Source organism: Colletotrichum abscissum (genome assembly GCF_030869225.1).
Source record: "Colletotrichum abscissum strain IMI 504890 chromosome Unknown Scaffold_19.1, whole genome shotgun sequence".
NCBI classification, from domain to species: Eukaryota; Fungi; Ascomycota; class Sordariomycetes; order Glomerellales; family Glomerellaceae; genus Colletotrichum; species Colletotrichum abscissum.
In genome coordinates this window covers 885,981-913,424 of record NW_026850087.1, presented here as the reverse complement: position 1 = coordinate 913,424, position 27,444 = coordinate 885,981, and the positions used below count along the sequence as shown (strand labels likewise).

Here is a 27,444-nt window from a genome sequence, read left to right as displayed (position 1 = left end):
GTACCTTATCCAGCTCGGCGTCGTTCCTGATTCAAGTGGCAGCCCGGCGCAGACCACCACCCGATTGCCATCTGCTTGCTCTAGTCTTGTCTCACCGGCCCGCGCTGTGGCACTTTTGGGACGCTCCTTGGCTCCTTCTTTACCAGATTGGACATTGTCAATCATCGAGCAATTACGGATACGCTTCTCACAATCCCTTCCTGCCTCATCTCTCACTGGCAACCTCTCATCTGGCGCCCCATCACTCCACGTCATCTCCCACCCATTACCCGTACCAAGCCCTTCACCCTTTCTCACCGTACCCATCTCATTCACTTTGGACCCCTGATTTCCACATTCTCACACCCCCGTGTGCTCTACTTCCCTCTACTTACCTAGGTACTGTACCTACTGAGAGGTTTACCCAAGGTAGTGGACGAGTACGGACGAGACCGAGACAAACAGGGCCGGCCTCATCCCAGCCCCCAGGTACCTTATACCGCTACGCCATACCAAACAGCCAGGTACCCCCGAGTGCAGAGACAGGAACTGCTGCATTCGCTCCGTATGCATGGTTGTACCTTAATACGAAATACATCCATCATTGGCAAGTCGCAAGCCGATTCAATCCGCTCATAGGCCAAAGAGTCTGGCTGTCAGTTCGCTCACAGTCTATCGAAGAGACAAGCCAGCCCATTGACGCCGGACGATACAACCCCTGTCCCCCACCGCTCATCACGCACGTCAAGCAGCAAGCAAACGAGCCAGTCATCCCGCCAGCCTAACAAACCTGCGGCCCGGACAGGCCAGGACCACCTCGCTTTACTCCACGCACTCCCCGCCGCCCGCCCGCCGTTCTTCTCTCTTGTTGCGATCGACTTGACGAAACGTCGCCCGCCCGCTGCGGCCGCGCCTCTCCCTCACCTCCTCCGCCCAGTTTAGGCCAACCCAGTCCAACCCAGCCAAGCGCGAGACAACAAGCGAACCAGCCAGCCAGCCAGCCAGCCCGTGTCTGACCGAGTCTCAAGCCCGAGTCTATTGCTACAGTACCTTATCCGTACGGATACACGCTCACACGCTCTTCTCGACTAGGCCCCTTGGGACCCCCCCCGTTCAACCTGTTCCTTGGGACCATCGCGTCAAGCAAGCCCCGTCCCCCCAAAACCATAATAATAATAATAGCTCCGCGCCCATTCTATCCCATCCCGTCCCAGCCATGTACGCTCCCGGCTACGGCTTCTCCAATGTCCCTCCGAACTTCAACACCAGCGCCCCACCTCCAAACCAGAACCCTCACATGCAGCCAGGCTCTGTCCCAACCCAGCCGGGCCAGCAGATGATGTACAACCCTAATCAATTCGCTGGTATGCCCGGAGGCCAGCCCGGCTTCGTCGGCGGTCCCAATCCCGCCATGATGTCGGGCGCTGGCCCTGCAGGCATGATGCAGAACGCCGGCATGCCACACATGGCTGCCAATGGTCAGAGTGAGCTCCCCCCTTCCTTGCCCTGTCTTTGCCCGTGTGTGTGTCCACGTCTCGCCATCGGTCAGAGAGTCTCGTATCTGCGTCACGCCCTCTGATGCTGCCTCGTGGCAGCATATATTGCCCGTCGATGATCGAGACAAAGATCGTGGTGCCACGAGATCGCGTCTGTCTTGCAGTCACTCCGTCACCATAGTCATCATCATCGTCAACGGACACCCGCCAAACGACATGGCACCACAGCATCTTCCAGCATCTATCCATGGGAACACGCGTTTGCTAACATCAATGTCTCTACCAGTGGGCTTCCAAAACCCTTACCAGGGCAATCCATACGGCGGCAACATGCCCGCGCCGGGCGGTCAACATCCCAACTTTGGAGGAATGCAAGGCTTCCCGATGAATGCGGCGGGCATGACGCCTCAACAACAGCAGCAGATGATGATGCAGCAGCGCATGCAAGCGCAGCAGGCACACCAGCAGCAGCAACAACAACAACACCAACAAGGGCAGGGACAAGGAAATCATGGAAACCAAGGCGGCATGCAGTTGGGCTCGACACCTCAGAGGCCGATGAGCGCGGCGCAAGGTGGACAAGGCTCTCCAAACAATGCGATGCAGCAACAGCAACAACAGCAGCATCAGCAGCACCAACCTCAACATCCCCAGAACCCTCAGCAGCAACACCAGCAGAACCAGCAACATCACCAGCAACAGCAGGGTCAGCAACAGCAGCCGCCACAATCGCAAAACCAGCAACAACAGCATCAGCAACAACAAGCTCAACATCAACAGCAACAACAGCAACACCAACAGCAGCAGCAGCAGCAGCAGCAGCAACAACACCAACAGCAGCAAGCACAGCAACAACAACATCAGCAAAACCAGCCTCAACAACAACAACACGCGCAACAGCAACAGCAGCAGCACCATCCCACATCGCAACCTCAATCACATGGCCAGACTCCTGCGGCGTCAGCGCACCAGCACTCGGCTTCCATCGCGTCCGTGACGACCCCTCAGACCCCGACATTCCCTCAACATAACCAGAACGCGACTGCAAATGGCACATCGTCGGTATCGACGCCCCTTAGTCCCGGCAGCGAGTCCCGCGAACAGGAGAGGTTTTCACTGTTGTTGGAGATCAATCAAGAGCTGTTGTTCGAGTCGATGCAGTTGCAACACACGCTAAGTGAGTTGAAGAAAGAGACACCAGGAGAAGGAGATCAGGCGAGGAAACCGACCCAAGAAGAAGGGTCGGTTCAGCAGGACTACAGCCAGTAAGTCACTAAGACAGACATGAGATGGAAAACAAAGGAATACTGACACTTTTCTTCACAGTTGCATGCGACGACTTCAAGCGAATCTCGCATACCTAGCCGCTTTGGCCGATCGCAAGGGAAACGTCCAGGTTCCTCCATCGCCCGCTTACCTGTCCTCCCCGCCACTGAATATGGCGCTCAAGATCCGAAACTCAACTCCGCCAGGCGACATTCCCGAGAACAATCCAGACCCGATGACAGACCGCGAGGAACGATCCAAATACCTATCTGAGCTGTACAGAAAGCTTCAAGCGCTGTTTCCAAATGCGGACCCCAAGAAGGAGCCACCGTTCCAGGCCGCGGGCCGCCCTCAGGGTCAACCGGGGCAGCAGGGACAAGGTCAGCGGCCGCCGAGCCACCACGCGAGCCCCGCCATGGCTCAAGCTCAACGGCCCATGCAAATGCAGAACATGCCCGGAGCACATCAGCAGCAGGGCATGTCTCTATCATGATCAAGGCGTGAGGAAGCGGCATGGATCGGACTCGGCCATTGGGTAACATGGTGGTGTTCAGGACCCTAGGGAGATGTATAAAAGAAAAATAAGTCACAGTTTTTGGCGCGGGTGGCGGGTTCTCCCGCTGGCGCCCTCTACGTTGGAGAGCCATAGCTGGAGATGTCCGCTACAAACTTTGTTGCGTTTGGAGCTGTACGAGGTGCAATCGCGCGGCGTTTGATGGATTTAGAGGAGGCCGTCAGCCAAGTTTGCATAGACTATACTCTTTGGAGCCGATGGAGTTGCGGCATACTGTGTGTTATATAGGTCGGCATAGGAGAAGCACATTGGCTCGAAAGAGGTGGATGAGACGAATTGAAGATTGGATAATCAAAGGGCAGGCGCTATGTTGTCTTGTGAATTGTCACTGATGTGTGTGCTTATTGGATCCTCGCGACCCCAGGATCGGATATGTTTTGACTCGGGCCGGTGACAACCGATACCGAGACAGCTTCATCGACGGCCGTGCCATTCTTTGCGGTTTGTTGCGGTTGTACAGACATTAACTAACACAACGCGATGAAGTCATTCATGGATGTGTATCATTGAGAGAGAGGCATATGTGCCAACACCATCGAATTGTCTTAACTTGGATGATATTCACGATCGTATTAGGATAGATCGAGATATATCTTATGTATACGATAATCTCTCGATACCAACATATCTCTATCTATAGAGTCTATGGAGAGGTGCGCTTGGGGCTTGCGCAAGGACGACAGGCAGGTGGTGTAAGGAGAACCTCATAACCCCGCGCCACGGCAGGTTTTGTATCTGACGCTGTCTGTCCCGAGTGAATGGCATACTCTTACACGTCTGTGGGTTTTCCGAAGGGCCGTGGGCTGGAGCTATGGTACGGTGCCGCTGCCCCCCCCCCCCCCCCCCCCCCCCCCCCCCCCCCCCCCCCGCCCACCCCGCCCGCGCTAACGGAGGACGAACAGGTGGGCCGGGTGGTCGCGGGGGGGACGGGAGAGGTGGTGGGGGGGTAGGTAGGTTCTGGCCCCCCCCCCCCCCCCCCCCCCTGCTGTCCCATCGTTATGAAAAAGGATTTGGGATATGCAGACTCTGGATGGAAGCTACGGGATCCGAACCGTAGTGTCTGTGTGTGCATGGAATTCGGAAATGCAAGAAAGTCTCATGGTGGCGATATTGAGAGTTTCGGCAGCGGAGATACGTAGTGATGGCATTCTCTGTACCTTGCGCGGATACGCATGTTGAGTGTATGCGTACCGTGCCTTGTCTACGAAGTGTACATCACTTGTGGATCGTGGATATCCAACAGGTTTACGGATGCTGTGAAGTCACTGTAGTATGAAGGCTGAAGCCGAGGAAGGACCCCCTTGGACCGCTCGTTGGGCTGGGCGTTTGTGGATGCGGTTGGGTACTCGGTAATACCCGGCAAATGGGAGGAGGGAAGAGAAAAAAAAATCACGAAATAATGAACAGAGTGGAACCCGGAAGCTCCCCGCCGGCGTGTTTAATCCCAGCGTTTGTCATTCGGCGGGCCATCGAGACAGCCTTCTACTTCGTAGAGGCTGGACTCTGGACTGGAGGATGGGTTGGGAGATGACGGAAATGTGCCTGCCGTCGTGCAGCACGCGTGGAAGCTTGTTTCTGTGCAGGTGTGCTGCAGCTTGCAGGAGGGGGGGGGGGGGCATGGCCCGTGATTGGATTGCTGACGGGTGCTAGCGGTCCCGTACCTTGCAGAAAGTGGCTGCTCCCCCCCCCCCCCACGCGTGCCTTTTTTTGCTGCTAATTTCGTCTGAGCTTTCGAGATGGTTTGTTATATTTTCTCTTGGGTTGGTCTGGCCAGCCACGGTCTAACAGATTAATAGCTATTGGTCCTTTGTTTCGTTGGCGGTGTTGATCCTTTTTGACCGTTGGTGCTAGAAATAGGGGGTTTGGTGATAGGAATTGCCATACTCCGTACAATTGATGCTGTTCATGATCAAGCGAGGTACGGATACCCAGGTAGGCGAGCGACGAGCGGCGAAGTGATGTAAACAGTTCCCGGGTTACACGTCAGACAAGAGGGCGAATGAGCGCGTGGGATTCGCGGTTTTTCGTTTGTGAACCCTTACCCCCGGTGCCCGCCCCCTTGGGAAATTGAGTTCCCCTCTCTTGCTATCCGGTTCATATGAAAATGTTGTCATCAATTAAAACGCTTCTTACCCGGGCATCGCGTCGTTTGTCAACTCCCTCCATGGCGTTCGAGGCTGCCTAGCTGCATTCTAGGCAATAGTCATCCGTGGGCACACTTCGTACATGCATAGGTAGTATCTTGTTTGCGAGCTCCCTTTCTCTCATGACCGCCCTGTGATGTGACCATTGAATCCCATACCCAAACGATGAAAGGGGAGCATGCAAGTGGAAAGAACATGCCACAGCAGGGCTCTAGGTATCATCTATCCGTAAGGTAGTTCCCTTTCCCCAGCATGGATTCCCGAGTCCCCCTTTGACCGCTCACTTCATTCCAGACCAGTCGAGATTCGCCCAATCCCCATTGCCAACGCAACCCAATCTCATCTGATCATCACCCCTCTGCCTTGCCCCCTGTCGCACATCCCGCATTCTTTCGTATGTGCCTATCCATCAGACCAAGACGTTTTTACTACCCCGTGAGACCACTACTCCGTACTGCAACACCACCACCAAAAAGCCGCCACCAAGCCCTTGGGGATCGACCGGGCTTGGAAACAAACGCCACTTGGTATCCGCGGTGATCTTAGCTAAACCACACTCGAGCTTCCTAAGCTAAGTACCTTATTATTAAAGAAAGTTAATTCTTTATAAGTTATAAGTATAAGAATATAGTTTTAATAAAATAATATAGTACTTATTTAGTACTTAAATTAAAATATTTTTTTAAACTTATTATAAAAAAAAATAACTATATTATTAATTACTTATTATTAAGGTTTATAACTAATATTATAACTTTAATTATAATAATTTTATTTATAATAAATAAAAAGTTTAATTATAAATCCCTTAAAAGCCTCTTTTTAAAAACTATAAGAGCTTTTAAAATAAGTTAAAATACTTATTAAAATATTAATAACTAAACTAACCCTATAATAACGGCCTTAATAAAAAAACTAAAAAATAAATTAAGAAATAATATTAGAATTTTTATTAATATTAAATATAATTTACGAAAAGTAATAACGCGGCCGTAGAGTATTAATAATATATTTTATATTAAAAAGACTATTATTAATATTAATAAGACGGATAGGGCCGTATTAATATAATACCTTAGCTTTTTTTTATAGCTCGAGGATTATAGTTTTAAATAATATTAGAAATTTATTAAAAAGCTTTTTTAAATACTTTAATATATTTATTATTATTTTTATAATAATAAGATTTTTAATATTTATATATAAGTATAAGTTATTTATTTTTAAATAGTAATATTAGTTTATTAATAAGTTATTAAAACTATAATTTTAATAATTTCTTAACGAGAGAGAGGGTAAAATAAAAAAAAGGATAAGTAAGAAAAGGGTTAAGGTTAAATAGTGCGGAATTCGAGGGTAGGGTAGCGTCTATATATACTGCGGTAATCCTCTAGTAATATAAAACGATGGAGTTAAACAGTGGAGCTTCCCAAGCTATCCGCGCTAGAATAGGCGAACTCTTTGGCCCTGGCAACGTCTGAACTGCCACTGCCTGACTGCTCAGCTGTGGCTGCCTCTTTCTCTCGTTCGTGTCTTTCAGTGACCGCCTCCCCCTTCCCAAGTCCACGTCTCCCGGTGGCACAGGGCCTGTATGTAGTCGTAAATTCAAAGTGCAAGTGGAGGAAGTACTCACGGATTACAGAGGGAGAAGCTGCCCGCTGCTGCCCTGCGGAGTACTCTGCAAGAATAGACTGAGGTGCTACCCAGGAGATTCGAGAGGCTGCAATTGCCAGTCCATCGGCATCCACCTACCCTGGGCCGCCCACCCCAGCGTTTCAGCGTCCTTGGCCCCTCGATGAAACGACATAACCACAGGAGCACTTGACCAAGTTGACTGACACGCCTGCAGGCCCAATCCCAATCCCAATCTCAATCCCCTCCTGTCGCCGTCCAATCCTTTCTTGATTCTTCCAGGTTGACTCTTCCAAGCTCCTGGTTCTCCCTCCAGTTCCCATTCAATCCCTCAAAGTTCGCCCTTTGCCCTCTCGACTGTCCCAGGCTTACCTACTCATCATCCCCCCCCCCGACTTCGCTCGTGGCTCTTCCAAGGAGGCTGCCCATCTGTGGATTCCCCCCGTTTTCTTTTTTTCCCCTCCCCGCTGCTGCGCTGCCGTGTCGTTCGTTACTCGATACCCCCTGGCTCTCCATTGAACAAGGAAACCGTTGGAGGAGATATTTCGGGACCCAAAGCCACACCCACCCGCCGTTGCAGCAAGCAGCAGCCAGCCAGTCACTTTGTTGGACACAACCACCATCCACACCGAGTCTTGCTCTATCTGCTTGCTGTGTTACCGCTGCCAACCTTGTGCACATCCCTGATCATCCGCATTGCTTGTGGCTTTTCAACTCATTCTCCTGCCGCTCGCCCTCCTCCCCCCTACCCCGTACGCAATTCATTGGGTACGACAGTCTTTGGGCTCGCGAGCCGCCCACCGAGAACGTTGAACCACATCGAGCCTCGAATTCGGGAAACTTGTCGAGAGACGAGATTGGCCTGCGATTTTATGAGTCTTGGAAACAGGGCCACGGCCGCGCGCACTCGTCGTCGTTGACCGTCCTACACGCATACTGTGGGATCACCTTCGACGAGTCCACATTCCAGTCCCTACTGTGATTTCTTGTTGCGAAAACACCAATCAAGCAGCCGGGCGGCCTGGCCATGGACCCGGCGCTGCAGCAACGGGATGAGGTCGACCACAACACCGAGCTGACGCATGCCAAACCCGACACGAGACCCGCTGCCGCCGACGCCAACGCCAACCAAGACGACGACGACCACCGGGAGACGACGCCCAAGATGTTGGCCCACGACTCCATGGTCACTGTCAGGCTTTCCGAGCCGCCTACTCTGACCCTCGACACCAATGTTGGCCCCGATTCACCCCCGAGGAGGAGACCTAGCACTGTCAAGATTGAAAAGCTTCCCTTCCCGACAGAGACACTAGAGGTCAAGGCTCAGAACCAGCCAGAGGACGAGACCGACAACACGCCACCGAGCGACCCTACGACGCCGTTACCTGTTACGAACGCTACTCGGAATCTTCAAGACGAGCTTGTGGACTGCGAGGACGAGGCCGAAGAAGAGGGAGACCGCATCACTTCACTACCAGCTAGGGGAACCCTACTCGAGACGCCCATAGAATTTAAGAGGCCCGTGGTGGACGAAGCTGAAGAAGAGGACGAGGAGGAAGTCAATTGGGACGAACTGCAGAAATCCGAAGCACAAGAACCTAGGGACGCGGATACAGACAGAGTAAGTGCATGCTGTGGCTACTCCAACAGTAACTTTGTCGAGGCTCACAGTTCCTAGTCTACAGCCATGTTGCTGGCCATGCTAGAGCAGGAAAACGATAAGTTGGCGACGAACCCCAAGACCATCAAAGTTCAAGCCGTGGAACAAGTGGCCGCTTCCAATCGCCCGAGACCGCCATCAATGGCACAATTACGACACATGGTCCACGGGCCAACGCCACCGGCCTTGCGATACTCGATGCTCCCGCCGCCACCAATGACCGATCTCGAGTTTTACGCCGCATTGGTCAAGGACTATCAACAGACGGCAGCTCGATTGCCAACGCTTCTATCGAACAAGATACGCAAAGGCATCCCCCCTCCGCTACGAGGCGTTGTATGGCAAAGCATGGCAGGCGCAAGAGATTCCGCACTCGAGGAGCAGTACGAGCGATTCACGGGCGAGTCGAGTCCCTACGAGCCCATCATCGGCAAGGACCTCGGCCGGAGTTTCCCTGGAGTCGACATGTTTCGCGACCCCGAGGGCGACGGACAACGCATGCTCGGCCGGGTTCTCAAATGCTTCAGTCTCTACGATACGAAAATTGGTTACTGTCAAGGGCTGGCTTTTCTTGTTGGCCCTCTCTTGATGCACATGCCCGATAAACAGGCATTTTGTGTTTTAGTCCGGTACGTGTCAAAATCCCAAAAAGCAAACCCGACCAGCCGCCCGACCCCCCTCACCCGATTTCCTGGGAAAAGGGGTCCGAGAGAAAAAGCAAAACAAGGTTTCGATGCAAATGCACATGCAACGTTGAGGCTAACATGTTGAGATGGGCAGATTGATGGAACGATATGATCTGCGAAGCTGTTTCCTGCCAGACCTGTCAGGACTGCATGTCCGCATCTACCAGTTTCGAGAGCTTCTTCGAGAGCACATGACACCAGTATCGAACCATCTGGAGGAATTGCAAGTCGATCCGGCGTACGTTTCACAATGGTTCCTCAGCTTTTTTGCTGTTACATGTCCCCTGCCGATGCTGTTTCGCATCTACGATGTCATCTTTGCCGAGGGGGCCCCGGAGACCCTGATGCGGGTCGCCCTATCCCTGATGCAGAAGAATCAGGCCCGGATTTTAGCGTGCACCGAGCTCGAGGATGTCATGCAACTTCTCCTTTCGAGGGGTCTGTGGGATTGCTACCATTACAACGCAGATGAATTTGTGCAGGACTTTGTCAGTTTATCGGGCGTTGTCACCAGAGAGACATTGCTACAGTTGGAGCAGGGGTACAGAGACGCGCAAATTGCTAGCGCTAATGCGGCGCGTACCTCCGACGTGACCACTGCAGCCTCCCGATTCCTCGGCCGCATTTGGGCTTCCTCCACCATCATCTCCCCGAAGTCCTCCTCCACCCTCAGCCCGGGCCTCACCGCTCCGTCACGGCCTTTGAGCATGCTGCGCAGGAGCACATCGAAGCAGAGCCTGGCCTCCACCCTCAATTCGATGGAAGCCAGCTCCGTCAGCGTTCTCAGTTCTGCATCCACCGAAGCCACCACCGTCTCCCGAGATTCATCAAACACCGACAGCGCATCCATCCGCGAATCGACGCCCATCCCTAGCGGCGGCAAGGCCTTCAATGGCGGCAAGAACAACAAGGAGAATGCACTGCACACCCAGATCGAAGACCTCCTCACTGCATTGACCGAATTGCAACGAAACCATGCATCGCTCGCAAACGAACTCCAAAAGGAACGGGAACAGCGCGAGGACGATAAGCAGGCCGTCCGGTCGCTACTGGACGGTCTGCGCAAGAAGGCCAGCAATGACTCTGTCGGTACCGATGCGAGCGTCGATACTCTCAAGGCGACCGATGACCCCGCAAATGAGGCACGCGAGGGAGGCGAGGGAGATGTGTCCACTGCCAAGACAGGCGAGCAAGATACCCCGTCACCAGGAGACCTATCACAACTCCTCGATAATGTCGAAGAACGATTTGGGCGCCATCCCGGCGGCGGCGTCGAACGCAGAATGTCCAGAGGCGAATCCAAATCGCAAATGCAACAGGAATTGCAGCAACTCAAGGACCAGCTCGCCAGCGCGGTATCACAGTCTCAGGACTACAACCGAAAAATGCACGACCTAGAACAAGAAATTACAACACTTAAGGATCAAGTGCGGGAATCCCACTCGCATACACGCATCTTGCACCAGGACAAACAGCGACTGGAGAAGCAAATACACACGATGAGAGCGCGGGCATCCGCCGCCGGTGCGGAGAGTAATACTCAGCCCGATGGTGATTCGCCTGTGAGGAAGAGTTCTGCTAGTGGTGCGAGCGGCTTGAGAGAGTTGAAGCTTGGTAGGAGCAAGTCAACCCCGTCCCAAGCTGGATCGATATTCAGCAAGCGTTCCTCGTCAATGCCGAAGCCTCACGACTCGACGCCACCACCGGCTACACAGGCGCCGCCTCCCGTGCCGGCTCCGCCACCGACGGATGACCAGCACGAGGCGTTGCTGTTGGAGCTCGTGCAGGCCAAGACTTCCGAAGCTATCGCCAGGCAAGAGGCCGAAGAGACGAAACAGAAGCTTGAGAGCTTAAGAAAGGCATACAGCCTCGTTACTGGAGAGGCAGCACAGGCACAACCTGCAGCAACGGCGGCAGGAGCGGCAGCGTCAGCGGCCATGGGCGTATTTGGTCGCCTCACGGGAGCAGCGGCAGAGCCCGTCAAGCCCGTCAAGCCTGCCACGCCGACGCCCGTCCCAGCAGCAGCAGCAGCCGCAGCCGCAGCAGCTCCGGCGCCCGCGGCGGGAGGCTTCTGGGGTTGGAGGAGATAACCAGGACCCTGTTCGACCTCTTTCATGATCACATCGGCGTTCCAAACCACAACAAAATTAGAGGAGCATTCGGAGCATCTAGATTATTTTGCATTCTGGTTCTTGCAACGGGTACCAGGCCCGTCTGCTTGTCACACCTTCATCACTGCATTCGGAAAGACAGGGCAAGATGGCGGCTTTTTGCATCTGTGGAAGTAGGCCTGCTCCACGCCTGGAGGAGCATTCTTTTTCTTCTTCTTTTCGAAACACAACCCACTGCACGGCATTGGCATTCTAGACTGTTTACTGATTTTTATTATTCCATTCATACCATTCATGGCATCGGAGTTGAAGAAAGGGCACTTTCCACACCCCGACGGCGGGAGCGGACGGATTATCGTCTCCGCCCTTTATGAAACTAGGGATGTCCGCCGGCCCCATTTGTTTGTTTTCAAAATCCTCTCTCCCCTCCTTCCCCCCTCATGAGCAGGGAGGGATTTGGAGGTTGTATCGGAGGAGCAGGACCTTTTTTTGTCAAAATACAGATAGTATCAGAATACCAGTGGGAAAGAAATTCAGAGTCATGAAGGGATAATCAATCAATACCATGAATCAATCCACGATACGCTGCAAAGTGAGTGCCAAATGTGTCCTCTCCTGAGTAGATTAGCTACAAGGCGATCTCCATAGCATCTGGAAAGTAGAGCTGTAAAAGTGCAAAGCTACCCTTATCAGTGGTCTGTGAGTTCAACACCCCCATGCCCATGCCCATGGGGGGGGGGGGGATGGAGACTGGAAAAGGCGAACCCCTTTTTCTTTTGACCCGTTTCGGCAACATCGTGGGTCCTTGATGTTGCATCTGCAGCAGTTTTGGGTTTTGCTTGGCTTTTTGGGTGACCCATGTCGTGAGTTGGGTATCTGTTCTGTCTGTGCTTGGGACTAGGTACACCTCCAAAGTGTGGCGGTGCGGTGCTGCGATGGTGGGGATGGTGTTGTTTTCACATGTGATGGCTGTGGCGCAGGAGACTGATTTACTTTATACACTACCCTAAGAAAAAAAAAAGCTGGGATGTTGCTGGTTTGGAGTGCATGTTGCTGTGGTAAGAGTGGATTTCGATGCTCTGTTTACTTATCTTTTTTTTTTTTTTTCCTTCTCTTCTGATATTCGTTGTCTGAGAGACTGATGGGTCACTTTTGGTGATGGAGAATATCGACGCTCTGGTCAGCGTTTTTTTTTCCTTTCCGTTTGGTGGTGGTGGTGTGTGTTTTGACCGAGACATTCTCGCTCGCGTGGGAGGGTTTCGTAAGCCCTTTTATTCGGCTGGATAGATGCGGCAGCCGCGACTACCTTGCTGTAAGGTAGATTTACAAAAGTGGTACGTGTGGTCCCGTGAAGAAGGATACCTTGGCTCTAGTGTTGACTTGTCACTTGGAAAAAAAGACATGTCAAGTGTCGAGTGACAAAATAAAGAACATGGTCTCTGTCAAAACCCGTCGTCGTGTCAGGGTCCGGTGGCAGCGTTTGGCACGTGTAGTAGAGAAGGGTAGCTGGGGGAGCTGGGGCACGTGCCGCAAAGACCGGGTGTTCAGGTCCGATTCGCGGCCGGCGCGGTAGGGAGGACGGACGGCCGGTGCGGGCTACGACTGATGTTATTTTGTGGCTTGCCTGTGCTTGAATGGCAAGTAATGGAATAGATGGGTTCGTCTGATGGCTGTAGCTTCATTTGCAACGGTGAGCTGGCGTGTGAGCGTTGCTGGCGGCGGGGATCACAATGAAGTCAAGGAAGCCCTAGCTGTCGTATCTCAGAGGCTATAAGTGATGTGCTGGCAGGTCGTCAGCTTTCAGATGTGCTCGGGGATGTCCTGGATCCAAAGGTTGGGCGTCTGAGCAACGGATAAGAAGGCTCTTTGAAGTTGTAATGTACGGGGAGGGTCGAGGTGATATCGTGAGTTTTTCTTCTCTTGTGGTTGCTTGGGAGTGGTGGAGGGGCTGAAAGTGGACGGGCCACACGGCGGCGCTAGGGAGTGGGTAGCTTGTGTGTTGCTTGTGAAGCTAGGACCAGGCTCGATCATCGTGGGTACCAAAAGTAACAAAAGTGAGTACGCAGTAGTAGGTATGCTTCTCCAACCTCTTTGGGTAATGCGCCACGAGAGGAGGGTTGGGTGAATGAACAGGCTGGCTTCTTTGGTCACGACGTAACCTGGAACGGGAATCACGGTGGCTTGCGTGCGTGGCCCGTCTGCAGTTGTGGCACGGTAATGAGGACACAACGAACGGCCTGGCGCAAAGGTGAAGAGACTGAGAGAGAGGAGGGTGGCGGGCAGCTTGCATCAGATATCAGCGAGATGCCATGGTTTCAGGATTTCCAGGATTTTGAGGTGATCCCCGGTCGCTTCAGCCGCTGCAGTCATTAGGTAGTGTAGAATACCTAGTGGGCAGCTAATTCTAGACCTCTGTGAGCAGGAAGGAAGGCTGGCAGCAATGGGAGGAAGAGAGAGGAAAATGCAGGAGCACGTCACATGCCTGCTGCATAACTAGCGGCCAACGAGGGACGCTACGCAGTGGGATGACGCCAAAGACGGAGGGAAGACTGACATGATACTTCGTCATTGGCGGACACGGCGTAGCAATTGTATGGCGGCAGAGCCCCTTGGAGCGCGTCTTGGGGGGCGCCCAGGGAGGTAGTCCGTAGGTACCGAGCGATTGGTTGCTGTGGCATAGCTTTTGCGTCATCACAGGTCGGAAACCAAGCTGGGCACGCACGCAGTACGCAGCAACTTGACGGGCACTAGCCACACCCCGACCCGCCGCCCCTCTTTTTCTTTTTGTCGTTCCCCGTCTGTATGCTGCGTGCTACTGCTGCGTGTGCTCGCCAGTCTCTCTCTCTCTCCACTATGCAGTCATTGGTATTCGTGCTGCAGTGCGATACTTTGAGTAGGTGTTCGTATACGGAGTACTGGTGGTGTAGGAAATGGTGTAGGACGAGCAGTACTACGGGGTATCTTAGACGGGAGTGTGAAATAAGGGAGAGAAAGCTCCTCTACGTGGGTCTTTTCCCGGCTAGTAGGTCCTGTTTGGGAGAAAACAGCGTCACTGCCTCTTGCCAAATTCCCAGACGGGACGGAGGTGACGGACTGATGGAGTTTCCCATTGCTTCTCGGGTCATTTCTTACGCAGTACCTTAGTCCTGTCGCTGTTGCTCTGCTTCTTGAGGTATCCTTTGCTCCCGCTGGCTGGCCCGCCGCCGCCCTGGGCTTGTCCTGGCAAGCCTGGCCTGCCCGGCGTTGGCACGGACGCTCCCAGTGGGCTCTGCGGTGCTCCTTTCTTCTTGATCTTCATTTACATCACTGCCACCCAGCAGCAGCAGCACCACCACCACCAGCAGAAGAAGCAGTAGCAGCACTGCCAATATTCGTACCTTACCTTCCTACCAATCGAGCCACCTCTCTCTCACACACAAAGTCTTTTTTTCCCTCTCTCCCCCGTCCTTGCCCGTGCTTTTTTCCCTGACCTTCCACCTCCTGCTGCCGGTCTTGCGCCCACCTGGACCTTACCCACCCACACAATCACAAACACACGCCCTCACCTTTCCGGTTTACACCTCTGCCTGAGCTTCCAGACCTACCTTACCTACAGGCTACACACATCATTGCAACAAAAACACCTGGCCTTCCTCTCTTCTCCTCCTACCTACCTACAACCCTTTTTCTACATCTCAAGAACTTCTCAATACCCCAAAGCTTCTGCCACTTGCTTCTTACCAAAGCTACTCTCTTCCATCCCACCCAAGCTTCGATTTCTTGAAACGCAAACAAGGTAGCTTTCTAGCAACTCCACCATCACACGACACCTCCCATCCGCAACTGCCCGACCGCAGTATTTCCTCTCCTAAACAACAACACCACACATACATCGCCAGAATCCTCGTTGCGATCACACACAATGTCTGACTTCCCGGACGCCCCTACCACGGCTCCTTCTGCCAACGGTACTTCCTACATCCAGGCTACCAAGGAGAGTAAGGTACGTTATCGCTGTCCCTCGAGATCCCGCCATTCCCGCTCCAGATCTCCCCCCTCATATGCGAACATCCGGCTAACTTGTGCGAATAGTGTTTCAAGCTTCAATCCCCATCGCCAGCGACCATGATAAGCTAACAATTCCCTTCCAGACGCTACCGCTGCCTACCAGCAGGTCGCTTCCGGTACGTTTTATTTCCCCACGTCTCCCTCCCATGACGTCTTTGTGGCGCATCGTCAAATACTGACCAGAATCCTCCCTTTCAGGCCCCGTCGCCCAGAGTGTCAAGGACCAGTCCGCAAAGACTTCAAATGAGTTCGGCAACCTTGCTGCCTCTCGCAAGACGCCCGCCAACCCCGCTGCCACCGGCCAGCCCTTGACTCACTACCACTCCTTCTTCTTCGAGCTTATCTCGTGGAACAACCCTCGTACGTGATAGCTCGGACTCCTTCCGGCCCCCGACCCCGACTGACAAACCATCCCACAGGTGCCTCGGCCATTGCCTACTCCTCCATCGTTGCCCTCATCTTCGCTGCTCGTTACCTCGATGTTCTGCGATACAGCTTGAAGCTCACCTGGATGGTGCTCGGCACCACCGTCCTCGCCGAAGTCGCCGGCAAGCTCGTCCTCAACAACGGCCTTGCTACCCAGCTCCGCCCCAGACGCTACCACGTCATTCCTAGAGAGACGCTCGATGCCGCCATAGGAGACGTTCACGAGCTGATCAACTTCTTCGTGATTGAGGCTCAGCGCATCGTCTTCGCCGAGAACATTGGTGCTTCTGCTGCTGTAAGCTGCTCGCGTGACAATCTCCACAATTCTTGACATCATGGTGACTGACGCAATTTTTTACCACAGGCCTTCGTCGGTTCCTTCATTGCCTACTACCTGGTCAAGATTGTTCCCTTCTGGGGCCTTTCTCTGATTGCCACCACTGCGCTCTTCATGGTCCCTCTTCTCTACACCTCCAACCAGGAGCTCATCGACGCCCAGCTCAACCGCGCCGGTGAGGTGATCAACCAGCAGACCAACCAGTTCCGCACTGTCGCCAGCAAGCACACCGCTGAGGCCACCAACATCACCAAGCAGTACATGGGAGATTACACCGCCAAGGCCCAGCAGCTGCTCGGCCGCCGCTCTGCTTCCCCCGAGGCTGTTTCCAAGCCCGCCCGTGTTCCTTCCGCAGACACCGCCATCCCCTCTGTAGAGGAGAAGGACTTCCCTTCCGCTCCCAAGGCCGATTTTGAGAGCACCACCACGGAGCCCGTCGTCCCGGGTGCCGAGGAGAAGACCCCTATGGTCGCCTCCTAAACATCTCATTCGTTTGGTTTTCTGAGTGTATACAGGCCGGCAAGCATTCGCGGTTTTCGCGTTATGCCACCGGCTTGACGACAACGGAATGACTCACGAAGAACACGAATGGGATCATGCAAACCACTTTTTCTCTCTCTCTCTCACTGCGACTTTATCGGCGTGGTAAGGTTCGCGGGCAGGTTCTCTGGAGTTTAGTTGCACATAGTAAGCAACAAAAGGATAATATCACAAGAGTGTCTCCAAGCGGAGGCAAGGGTCGTTGAACGGATTATCGTGTACGCATGTAGTGTATTGGCTTGTAGTTCTCTCTTCATGGCACACGGCTTTGGCGAACGGGGGATCATCAGATTGTCTAGGGGACGCAAAGAAACATGTTACTTCTATACCGGTTCATGCTTTGGTGATTACTGCATGCCAAATCTCGGTTGTCAGTGTTTTCTTGAAGCTGTTCGTACTGGACACGCCTTAGGGGCATGTGATATCGGTGTATCAAAGCCGACTCGCATTCTAGACACGTCAACTTGCTCGACAGCACAACCCCGCGTGCTCGGGAAGCCCCTACATCAACAAAACGTTCGCAGCACGTGAGCTGGCGATCGTAGGAAGGTAAAGATGATTTTGACTATTGCCGTTTCTCCCTCCATCTAAGAGCGTACCTGATCAACCACGAAAACCCAGTCAGGTGATTGCTCAAAACCCACTCGCTCACTATATCAAGTCTTCCTCTCCTCCCTCTCTTCCCCTTTCCTCTCTTTTCTGTCCGTAGATATCATGCTTTTTACCAACGAATAACTGAGGCGGGGGGCCGCCATTTGATATAATGGTATCCATCTCCGCCTGTTCTACCTTCGAACGGATCATACATCCCAGGCCAAAGGGAATGTTTCCATGCATTTATGTGTGTAGGGCAACAATACTGGCAACACCCTTGCAAAGCCGGTTCAAAGATGGGGCGAGTCGGAGGGCGGACCCAGTCTACACGTCAAGCTGCGGTACATCACTGTGAGAGACACGACATCTAGTGAAGAGACTGAATGTTCGGTACTTGTTACAGCAAGCAGTATGTAGGTATACCAGAATATAGGCATAGACTCACTGCCGCCGGGGCCTGTCTGCATAGGTATCGAAAGAGGAAAAAAAGGAGCAAGAGATGCTGTTTCCCTCTTAAGTCCTCTGCCAAAAGGAGAAAAAACAATTGTGAGCAATAAAATGGCAAAGTAGAAAGGTTGCAGCAGTAATATCTGTCCTTCCGTGAAACCTCCCGCCGTTAAACCCCATTGCCTAACCTGGCTCAGTATACACAGCACATGTACGCGCTCACGCGTCATTTAACCCCGGGCCTTTCCCCTAATCACTATCATCCATGTCGAACGGGTCCTCGCTCTGGTCGACGTCCATCTCACTGTCATCCTCAATGACGTAGGTGGGCTTCGCCTTCGCCTTGGTCGCAGCCGCGCGCCCAGGTCTGCTTCGAGCAGCGGGACGAGGCGGGGACTCAGGGTCTTCCATGTCAACATCATCATCCTCGTCGTCGCTCACCGCACGCTTCGTCGCCTTCTTAGCAGCATAGGCCTTGGCGGCGGGTGAAAGCGTAGGCGGCTTGGGAGCTGCCTTTGCCTTGGGCTTCGCCTTGGGTGCTGGTGCTGCTTCGGCGTCCTTGGCCTTGTTCTTCGCTCCAGCGGGACGACCGCGAGCCTTCTTGGCCACTGCAGCAGCAGGAGCAGCCTTGGAGTCCTTTGCCTTGGAACCCTTGGTGGCAGGAGCACCGTCATCGCTCAAGAAGCTGTCAATGTCGTCGCCCTTGTTGAATGTCTTATGAGGAGACGACCGAGCCAGCATCTCGTAGTTGGTATCGTCGACACTATCGTCGTCAAAGGTCCTCGAGGCCTTGGTCTTGATCTTGGGCAAGGTGGAGTCACGCCCATTGTCAGGACGGTTCATGGCGAACAAACTAAGTCGGCCCTTCTCAGTCTCTGACTTGGGCGCGCCGATTCCGCGGACCAGAGAACCAATGTCTCCAATGTGGTTTTCCTCCACCTCGGACTCCTCAGATTCATCGTCAATAACGTACTTTGACTTCTTGGTGGTGGTCGCAGCCCTCTGGTTTCTGCCGTTGGCGGCGGGCTTTGCAGGCTTCGGTTCAGGGGACGCGCTCATCTCGGCAGCACTCTGAAAGTCGTCATCTTCGTCAGATTCATCCTCAATGACGTACTTCTTCGTTGCAGCGGCGCGCTTGCTCTTGGGTGCAGGCTCAACCGATGCGGACTTTGATGCGGCCTTGTCGCTGGAGGTCTTCTTGCTGCCAAGGTTTTCAAAGTCGTCATCATCGTCGCTGAGCAACTCTTCCACCTTGGGCGAAGGCTCCTTGGGTGCAGACTGCTTGGGCGCAGGCTTCTTGGCCGCTGCGGACTTCTGGCTCTGCGAAGAGTTATCGTCCTCGACCGCCGACTCCGCCGGAGCAGAGGTGCTCTTGCCAAGGCTAGCAAAATCTTCGTCGTCGTCATCAGTGTCGCTCAGCTGGTAGACGGGCTTCTTCTTGGTGGCGGCGGCTCTGGGGCGGGTCGGCTCAGCCGCGGGCTTGGCAGCATTCTTTCTGCCACCAAGAGCTGCAAAGTCATTGTCCGAGAATGCGTCCGAATCAGCATCCTCCTTCTTTGGCTTCGTCTTGTCCTTCTCGAACATGGCGGCGAACCTGTCAGCAGCCTTCTCGGTGACCTTGGCGGCAGCCTTGGCTTTGGGCCCAGGACGCTTCTTCTCCCCGGGTGCGTAGTCATCGTCCTCCTTCTTCGTCTTCCGACCCTTGCCAGCACCAATCTTCTTAGACACACGTCTACCGAGTCTCCGAATGTTGGTCTGGATTTCAGCGTCCATGGCCATCTGGGTCTCCCACTCGGCCACGAACTCGTCGAGATCCTTTGACCAGAGGTCCTTCTCACTAAGAGCAAGAAGTGCATCGTGCTCGGCCTTCTTGTTCTCAATTTGCTTCTGAAGTCTTTCAAGACGCTCATAAGTCAAGTTCCAAATGGGCATCTAGAGATAATTGTTAGTGACGAGATTTGGTAAGTGAGGTCAGGGGATACTAACAGAAAGCAAGTAGTCGTAGCCGTTCGTCTGCTCGTCGGCCTTCTCCTCTTCACCGTCGTCATTGCCTTCCATGTCTTCGTCGGTGGACTTCTTCTTGACATTCTTGTCCTTGTTTCTGGGGAAAGGCTCGTACTTGCGCTTGGCGAGCTCCTCGACGAGAACCTGCTTCTTCTTCTTCGCGACGACGAGCTTGCCATCGATGATTTCCCTGATGAAGCGGGCTTGCTCAGAAAGCTTTCTGAAGTCTGAGTGGTAGACACCTAGCCAATGCTTCTTGCGCTGGGCGTACATATCGAGACGATAGTGATAGAACTCCTCCAAGATGTCTTCCACCTTTTCGTACTTGCGAATCTGGCCGTTGGTATCAAAGGCGACCAAGTTGGAGGTTGCGACCTGCTTGGAGAGCTTGAAACGCTCCATGAGGCCGTCCTTCGTAACGTCCTTGACTTGCTTGTCGTCCATTTGGATAACAAAGTGGACGTTCTTGTGGTCGTTGAATTCCTTGTAGTCCTTGATCCAAACTGGGCCTTTAGTACCGCTGATGACTTCTTCGAGCTTGGCCTTGAAATCATCTGTCCACATGCGGATAGGAAGCTCAGTAATGATGACCTCACCAGTCTTCTCATCAAGCTCGCAAATACCGTTGAACTTATAGCGATCCTTCTCGGCCTGCTCAGGGGTGCCCTTCCAGCCACGGAACCACGGCATCATGGTCTGGAACACGCCATCCTCGCCATCCTCACCATCGAGGCGACCCATGCGTCTTTTCAGGTTGTTAACAATGTCAATGGGATGGTAATTGGGGATGGAAGTACTCCAACCAGTACCGATACCGTCAGCACCGTTGCAAAGAACCATGGGAATGATTGGCGCGTAGACCTTGGGCTCAATCCTCTTTCCGTCTTCGTACTGGGAGTCCAGGTTGGGCTCGTCGAGGGGAGAGAAGATCTTCCTTGCAAATGGTGACAGTCTCGTGTGAATGTAACGAGGGCTGGCAGCATCTGAACCACCGGCAAGTCGGGAACCGAAGTTTCCGGAGGGCTCTAAGCAGTTGATGTTGTTTGAACCCACAAAGGTCTGGGCGAGTCCAATGATGGTCTGCTGCAGGGATACTTCACCGTGGTGGTAAGAAGTCTGCTCAGAAATGTAACCGGCCAATTCAACGACCTTCTGATCTTTGACCAAGTTCCTCTTGAAACAGGCGTACATGACTTTACGTTGACCGGGCTTCAATCCGTCCAGAACAGAGGGAATGGAACGCATGTTATCAGCCATGGAGAACAGGATGAGTTCCTTGTTGACAAAGTCGGTGTACGAGATGGTCTTGGTAGACTGGTCGAGGAAAGTACCGGGCACAAAGCTACCGAGCCACTCTTTTCTGGCGTCCGCCTTCTTCTTGGAGAAGGCAAGATCGAAAAGGTCGGCCTCCTCAGTCTTCATCGTGTCGAACTCCTTCAGATGGTCATCAAGGTTGGTAAAGTAGACTTGGGCGTCTTCGTTTGAACTGGTACCCAGACCCTTGAAGTACTTGTAGTGCCACCTGGAAAGATCGTTCCTGTTGTTATCCTTCCACTCCTCGTACTGAGGTTGAGTGAAGAATGACTTGAGGCGTTGGGGTTTCTTCGGATTGGGTCCCTGCCAGACCTTGACGATAGGAGTAATAAACTCCCGGAAGAAGTCGGGAATCTGCAGCAAGGACGGGTACTGGACTTGCAAGAAGTTGATGAGAAGACCCTTGATATGAGAACCGTCGTGATCCTGATCGGCCATGATCATCAGGTGACCATATCGCAGACTCTTGGTGTCGGTGTATGTCTGCTTGTGCTTGAGACCCATGAACTGCTTGATGTTCTGGATTTCGGCGTTCTTCGTAATCTGGTCGATGGACGCATCTCGCACGTTGAGCATCTTACCACGAAGGGGGAAGACTCCGATGCGATCGGGATCCAGGATCGCACGACCGGCGACAGCCAAACTCTTGGCAGAGTCACCTTCGGTGAGAATGAGTGTACATTCATGGCCGTGGCGAGTGCCAGCCAAGTTAGCATCAACTAGTTTCGCGTTGCTGATGCGGGATCGCTTGTTTCCGTCGCTCTTGGCCATCATCTTGTCCGCCTTCTTCTCGGCAAAGTCGATGATGTTTTGGATGGCGTCTGATTTGGCGATCTTCTTTAGGAATTCCTCAGTGAGCGGACACTTGCTACCAAACTGGCTGACCTTGGTGGTCATTTGCTCCTTTGTTTGGGAAGTGAAGGCTGGGTTGTTGACAAGACAGTTCACAAAGATAAAGATGTGATTGCGGATATGGTTCTGCTTGAGGGCGTGGCCCTTCTTCTTCTTGTCGAGAGTTTTGAGCAACGAGCCGGTGATTTGGTCGGCAACATAGTTGACGTGTGTACCACCTGACGTTGTGGCAATGGAGTTGACGAACGAGACTTGCTGGAAGGAGCCGTCAGATACGGTGAAAGCAACCTCCCATCGAGGGTGCGCATCGGTCTTGTCAACCTCGACAACGACCTTGGGCTCGACGCCCTCCTCTGCGCCACGTTCCTTGGAGATGGCCTTGGCATACATCTCACAGTAGCCCTTGAACGCGAGCTTGATGTGGGTGCCGTTCAAGTACACCTTGATACCGCGAACAGTACCCGCCATGTCGTAGACGCGACGGTTGATGAGAGCCTCCAGATCATCGTCGATACCTGTCATGCTAAAGCGCTTGAAGTCAGGCTTGAAGGTGACGCGGACAAAGTCGCTAGTCTTGCTGCTGGAAATCTTCGCCTTGCCACACTTGCTCATGTTGTCGGTCCAGACCTGCTTGTATCTCTTTCCGTTGTTGGAGTCCTGGCACTCAAGAGTGAACTGCTCACTGAAGACGTTACACAGCTTGGCTCCGTAACCGTTGCGACCACCGACCGTCTTCTTCTCGTCGTCGTCGTAGTTGGAACCAGTCAAGAGGTGACCGAAGATCATCTCGGGGATGTAGATCTTTTCCTTGCCGTGAATCTCGACGGGAATGCCTTTACCGTTGTTCTCAACGGAGATCTCGCCTGCCTCGCGATCAACGGTAATCTTCATGGTAGTCATGGTGGCATCGCGCTGCTTGTTGTCGGCGGCGTTGACAAGAATTTCGTCAAAAATCTTGTACAGACCAGGGACGAATGTGACTTTGCGGTACTCCATGAGCTTCGTCTCCTTGTTGAAAACCCACATGGGTTGTTCAGTGGGCTCGACGGAACCAATGTAGGTATCGGGACGCTTGATGATGTGCTCCAGTTGGGTGAGCTTCTGGTAGGTATCGGTGGCATTCTTCTTGGTCTTTGGCGCGGCAGGCTCCTCGTCGTCGATCATCACGCTGTCGTTCTCGATCTCTGAGAGGGGATTTCCACTGGACTTCTTCGCAGCGGGGGCTTTCTTAAGCTTCTTGGCGCTAGGCGGGGTGTTAGAGAAAGTTGAGGCGCCATCTTCGTCGTCGCTCTCGGGTTTCGCGCGCTTCTTGGGTACGGCTTTCGTCTTCAGTGTAGTCTGCGTCAGCTTCTTCGCTGGCGCTTTCTTGACGGCAGCTGCCTTTGCCTTGGGCTTCTGTGACGGGTCAGTACTGGGTCGCGTGATGATCCGAGGAGCAGTTGGCAACTGGCTGGGTCGCTGTAGGATCGGCATCTTGCCGGGAGGGCAGAGGAGGTGCGGTGGTCAGGAGGTAGCAAGGTGCCAGAAGTTTGACCGCTGGTAGGGGTTTGGAATGTGAAGAGCTCGCGCAAGTAGACGGAGGGCAGTCGTGAAGAATATTCTCGCGGCTATGAATTGCCCTCCTGAAAGGTTTGCGACAAACGAGAGTCTGTCAATGTGAAGGGCAGGCAGAGCAGGCGCGGCGCACCGCCAGATCTGGGTACGGCCCATGATGAGGCAGGCGCGACGACTGCTCTTTCCCCGGATTGCGATGAGGGGCACGAGGGTGAAAGTGAAGGGGTCCCGGCAGAGACGGGAATACTCTGCAGACAGAAAAAAGGAAGCAAACATACTGCAGGCGCAAAGTCGGACTCCTCTCCCATACTAAACACGGACGCTTCGTCGGACGACATCTTGTACAATATGCGCTCCCCGAGGCGCGGGGAGGAACACGAGAAATTTCGGAACGCGGTAGTAGTCGGTACACGTGGTGATGGAGGAAACGGTCGAGGAATCGCTCGGCGAGACAAGGACGAGGAGGGTACGACAAGATTTGATCCGAAACGGCTAGCTGGGCGGACCAGGCGCGCAATTGGCACGAAAGTTGATAAGAAAAAAGAGAGGGAGGAGGGGAGCGAGTGTGCCAGCTCGAGCAGGGTCTTTTTACATTGAAAGGAGGGTATGGTGAAGGGAGTTTGTGTGTTGCGATCTTGTCAGGACTGGATTGGGCGACGGGATGATTTTCCTTGTTGTTGGTAGCAACCCTTTTTGGGATGTTGATGTTTGGCACCTGGGCAAGTAAACAAATTGGGAAACCTGACGGGTGAAGGAAAATGGAGTCGCGACACCTCCTTGCTCTTTCTGACTGGACCGCGTCGGGGCCCTTGGCGCCTTTCCCCCTTTGTTTACTGCCTCAGGCCCTCCTACTTGCTGTGCTTCGCGGCCACTACCACCTCCCGTCCTACGGCGTGGCGCCAGAGTACCGGCGCGAGCGGGGGAAAAGCACGTACCTTACCTCCCGGCACCTGCCAGCTGCACGCTCTGCCTCTGCCCCCCGCCTGTCCAATCGAGGTGTCGCGGTAATTAGCACTAGATTTACGCACAAGACCAGACCAGCGGGAGCAGTCAGCCAGACCCACAACCTTAAGCCCAAGCAAGACACAACCTGTCAACCTTCACTCACCACCTTCTTATATACTACCTACCTAAAGTACCTTACGGTAATTAAGTATTGATATAGCCTCAATAGCAGGAAGAACCATAATGTCATTTCTGGCATAAGTTGACCGAATCCGAAATAAATAATCATATCGCCGTATCATCTCTTCACTCACACTCCCATTCATATCTCAAAATGACATTCAAGTACTCCCTGAGGCACCAACACAATCAAACGCCTCTCTACACCCTCCAGCCCACCAAGATACCTAGTAAACTGACAGCCCTCAACCCTCAAACAACACGCCTCGTCTTCCCCGTCTCAACCTCATAAACCCATCCGCTCAGAGTAACACTCTCCGGCACCAACTTGGACGCCTTGATAAACTCAATATCCTTCTTGACAGCCGCATCCAGCTCCGGGAAGGGGAGGAAGTCTGGGATACGGCTCGCCGCCTCCGAGGAAGCCTCGGCACTGACCAGAGCACGTTAACGCAATAAAAGAGATGATGTGAACATGGCAACTCACCCAAGATTCTTCTCAACGAGACCAAACGCATCCTCGTTCTTGAAGGTCAACATGCCGCAGCCCGTATGCTTGACCAGGACGATCTCGTGCGTGCCGAGGAGCTGCTGCGAGATGACGATGCTGCGGATCGCGTCTACGGCTGAAGCGCCGGCCTAGGATTTTCCATCTCATAGTGAGCGAAGGCGGATCTAGCGTGAATACTTGCTTTTTGTGAGGTATATATGGCTTACATTGCGAATGACGTGCGCATCGCCCAGCTCGATACCAAAAGCCCGCGCCGGATCGATCCTGGCATCCATGCACGTCAGGACGAGGTACTTTTTCGCCGGCGGGAGGGCGAGGTGGCCCTTGTCAAAGGTCGACGAGTAGGTTTCCGAGGCGGCCTCGACGTTCTTTTGAATTGCGGACATGTTGAATGAAGTGTGAGATGGTTCCTGTTTAAGACTTGCTGTGAATTATGATATGTGGGACGTTGAGTTTTGTCTTGATTCTACCCGAGTAGATATGGTGTATAAGTTATTTGGCAAGGACTGTCTCGGGATTGTAAGAGATGGGAGATCCCCTGGCCTTTACATATTCCCCTCTTTCTCTCATTCTGCCACGAGCCTAACTTGCAGTTCTCCAAGTGCCGCGCCTGTGATCACTGATAACCACTGAAATCCTGTGATATCTGAATGTGGGTATATGGCGTGCTTTCCGGCCTCTGTGCACACCGAGACGTTCAACCAACGAGCTTCGCCGTCTCACGCATCCAAGAGCAATAGTTCGGTCCCGGCTGGGAAAGGTGAGTGTGCCCAGATACCCCGATTCCAAGGTGGGGTTCGATCACGGCACCGATCGACAGTATTGGTAAGCTGTCACCTCTGTCACCGATCTGGTTGCCAAGCCTTCGCCCACGCAACCCTGCCTCCACGACGTTCTCGATACGCAGTCGTTGGAGTGCAAAAAAGGTCAATGTCGGCATTGCATCATCCCGAAGAGCCGTCGCCGAGCCGCTCCGACTGGCCCCGCAACGCTTTATTCGCACGCCGGGTCACCTCGAAACAACGGTGTCGGGATCTCGAGAAGGTGGGTCATGCGTACCGGAATCTCACTTGATTCTGCAAATCCCGTCCTCGTCCGCACGGGAATCAATAGATGACGTGGGTCGCCTCCGTCTTTGTAATAAACTATCTAGAGCAGACCATCAAACCCCTCAACGCCGTGGAATCTCTGGAAATGGAAACTCCCTACGTCGAGAGCTGCTTGTAGAAGAAAACCTGATCCTTCAACTGTCGTGGAACGGCCGGACTGATGCCGTAGTTTGGAATTCTGCCGACCTCGACGTATCCGAATTTTCTCCAGACATCCTCTGCCGGGCTGCCCACCTCGGTATCAAGCATCTAAGCATATCCCGTCAGCGTTTTCCTCAAGGACTATAGTTCAATGGCTCGAAGTTCCTTACCAACAGCGTTCGCCCCCTCCTGAAAGCCTCACCCTCTAGAGCACTCATCAACATCCTGGCGCCACCACGCCGGCGGAATTTGGGGCTGATGAGAAGCTTCTCGACGAAGCCGCGGAACGGGCCCGTCTCGGAGTAGGGCATGGAGAGCATCACGACGCCCATGAGCTCGGTGCCCTTGAACTTGCTGCCCGGGTCGGATTCGTCGAGGAGGATCAACATCATGCGGGTGCCTGCAGTCACTTCTGCTATGCGCTCCTTCCACCATCCTAAAAGCTTCTCGTGTGACAGAGGAGGCAAGAAGGTCGCGAGAGTCCGGTCTGAGCTGATGCAGCCGGCATGTAGTGCTGCCAAGTAGGGGATCAAGTGGGTGTGGTCCGCGGGTGAGAAGATATACGGTGTCCCCGAGCTTGAGGACATCTTGAAGGCCCCCTTGCCTCGTGCGTGCGCAGGTAGCGTGCTCTTTTGCCGTCTCAATAAAGTATCGTCTGTTAGAAATACGATAGGGGCCGTAAATTGGGCCAAATGGCTCAGAAACTGCGCAGCCAAGCCAGACCAGAGCAGAACAAAGTAAGAGCTAGTAGAGATCGACAACGCAGGAACAGCGCAAATTCGGCCTCTGACCCTGTCCTGCTACTGAGGTCTAGATGGTGATTAGATGCACGCAATTGAGACCGGTCACACAGTATCTTTCAAGTCAGTTAGTCAGGGTAACTTGGTGTCTGTCT

At 53.4% G+C, this 27,444-nt stretch overlaps 6 protein-coding genes across 6 annotated transcripts; 3 read left to right on the top strand and 3 right to left on the bottom strand.

Annotated features, from left to right (window-relative positions):
* Positions 1-1,195: 1,195 nt before the first annotated feature.
* On the top strand, positions 1,196-3,234 carry CABS01_08597 (uncharacterized protein; the record flags this gene model as incomplete). The annotated part of the gene is made up of 3 exons (XM_060541956.1): positions 1,196-1,463; positions 1,762-2,740; positions 2,802-3,234. 3 exons carry the CDS (start codon positions 1,196-1,198, stop codon positions 3,232-3,234), a joined length of 1,680 nt encoding a protein of 559 aa, XP_060402113.1.
* A 4,884-nt stretch (positions 3,235-8,118) lies between these two features.
* Positions 8,119-11,527, top strand: CABS01_08596 (TBC domain-containing protein; the record flags this gene model as incomplete). The annotated part of the gene is made up of 3 exons (XM_060541955.1): positions 8,119-8,712; positions 8,770-9,380; positions 9,532-11,527. 3 exons carry the CDS (start codon positions 8,119-8,121, stop codon positions 11,525-11,527), a joined length of 3,201 nt encoding a protein of 1,066 aa, XP_060402112.1.
* Positions 11,528-15,449: 3,922 nt separating this feature from the next.
* CABS01_08595 (uncharacterized protein) lies at positions 15,450-16,838 on the top strand (the record flags this gene model as incomplete). Its single annotated transcript, XM_060541954.1, has 5 exons — positions 15,450-15,525; positions 15,679-15,711; positions 15,794-15,955; positions 16,015-16,316; positions 16,386-16,838. The coding sequence occupies 5 exons, from the start codon at positions 15,450-15,452 to the stop codon at positions 16,836-16,838; spliced, it is 1,026 nt and encodes a 341-aa protein (XP_060402111.1).
* Positions 16,839-18,188: 1,350 nt separating this feature from the next.
* On the bottom strand, positions 18,189-24,247 carry CABS01_08594 (topoisomerase IV; the record flags this gene model as incomplete). Its single annotated transcript, XM_060541953.1, has 3 exons — positions 18,189-19,871; positions 19,926-23,504; positions 23,942-24,247. Coding segments are annotated over 3 exons (5,568 nt in total), but the record flags the coding sequence as incomplete, so codon positions are not given.
* Positions 24,248-25,040: 793 nt separating this feature from the next.
* On the bottom strand, positions 25,041-25,685 carry CABS01_08593 (carbonate dehydratase; the record flags this gene model as incomplete). Its single annotated transcript, XM_060541952.1, has 3 exons — positions 25,041-25,221; positions 25,276-25,427; positions 25,506-25,685. 3 exons carry the CDS (start codon positions 25,683-25,685, stop codon positions 25,041-25,043), a joined length of 513 nt encoding a protein of 170 aa, XP_060402109.1.
* An 819-nt stretch (positions 25,686-26,504) lies between these two features.
* Positions 26,505-27,136, bottom strand: CABS01_08592 (acetyltransferase; the record flags this gene model as incomplete). The annotated part of the gene is made up of 2 exons (XM_060541951.1): positions 26,505-26,657; positions 26,720-27,136. The coding sequence occupies 2 exons, from the start codon at positions 27,134-27,136 to the stop codon at positions 26,505-26,507; spliced, it is 570 nt and encodes a 189-aa protein (XP_060402108.1).
* Between the last annotated feature and the right edge of the window lie 308 nt (positions 27,137-27,444).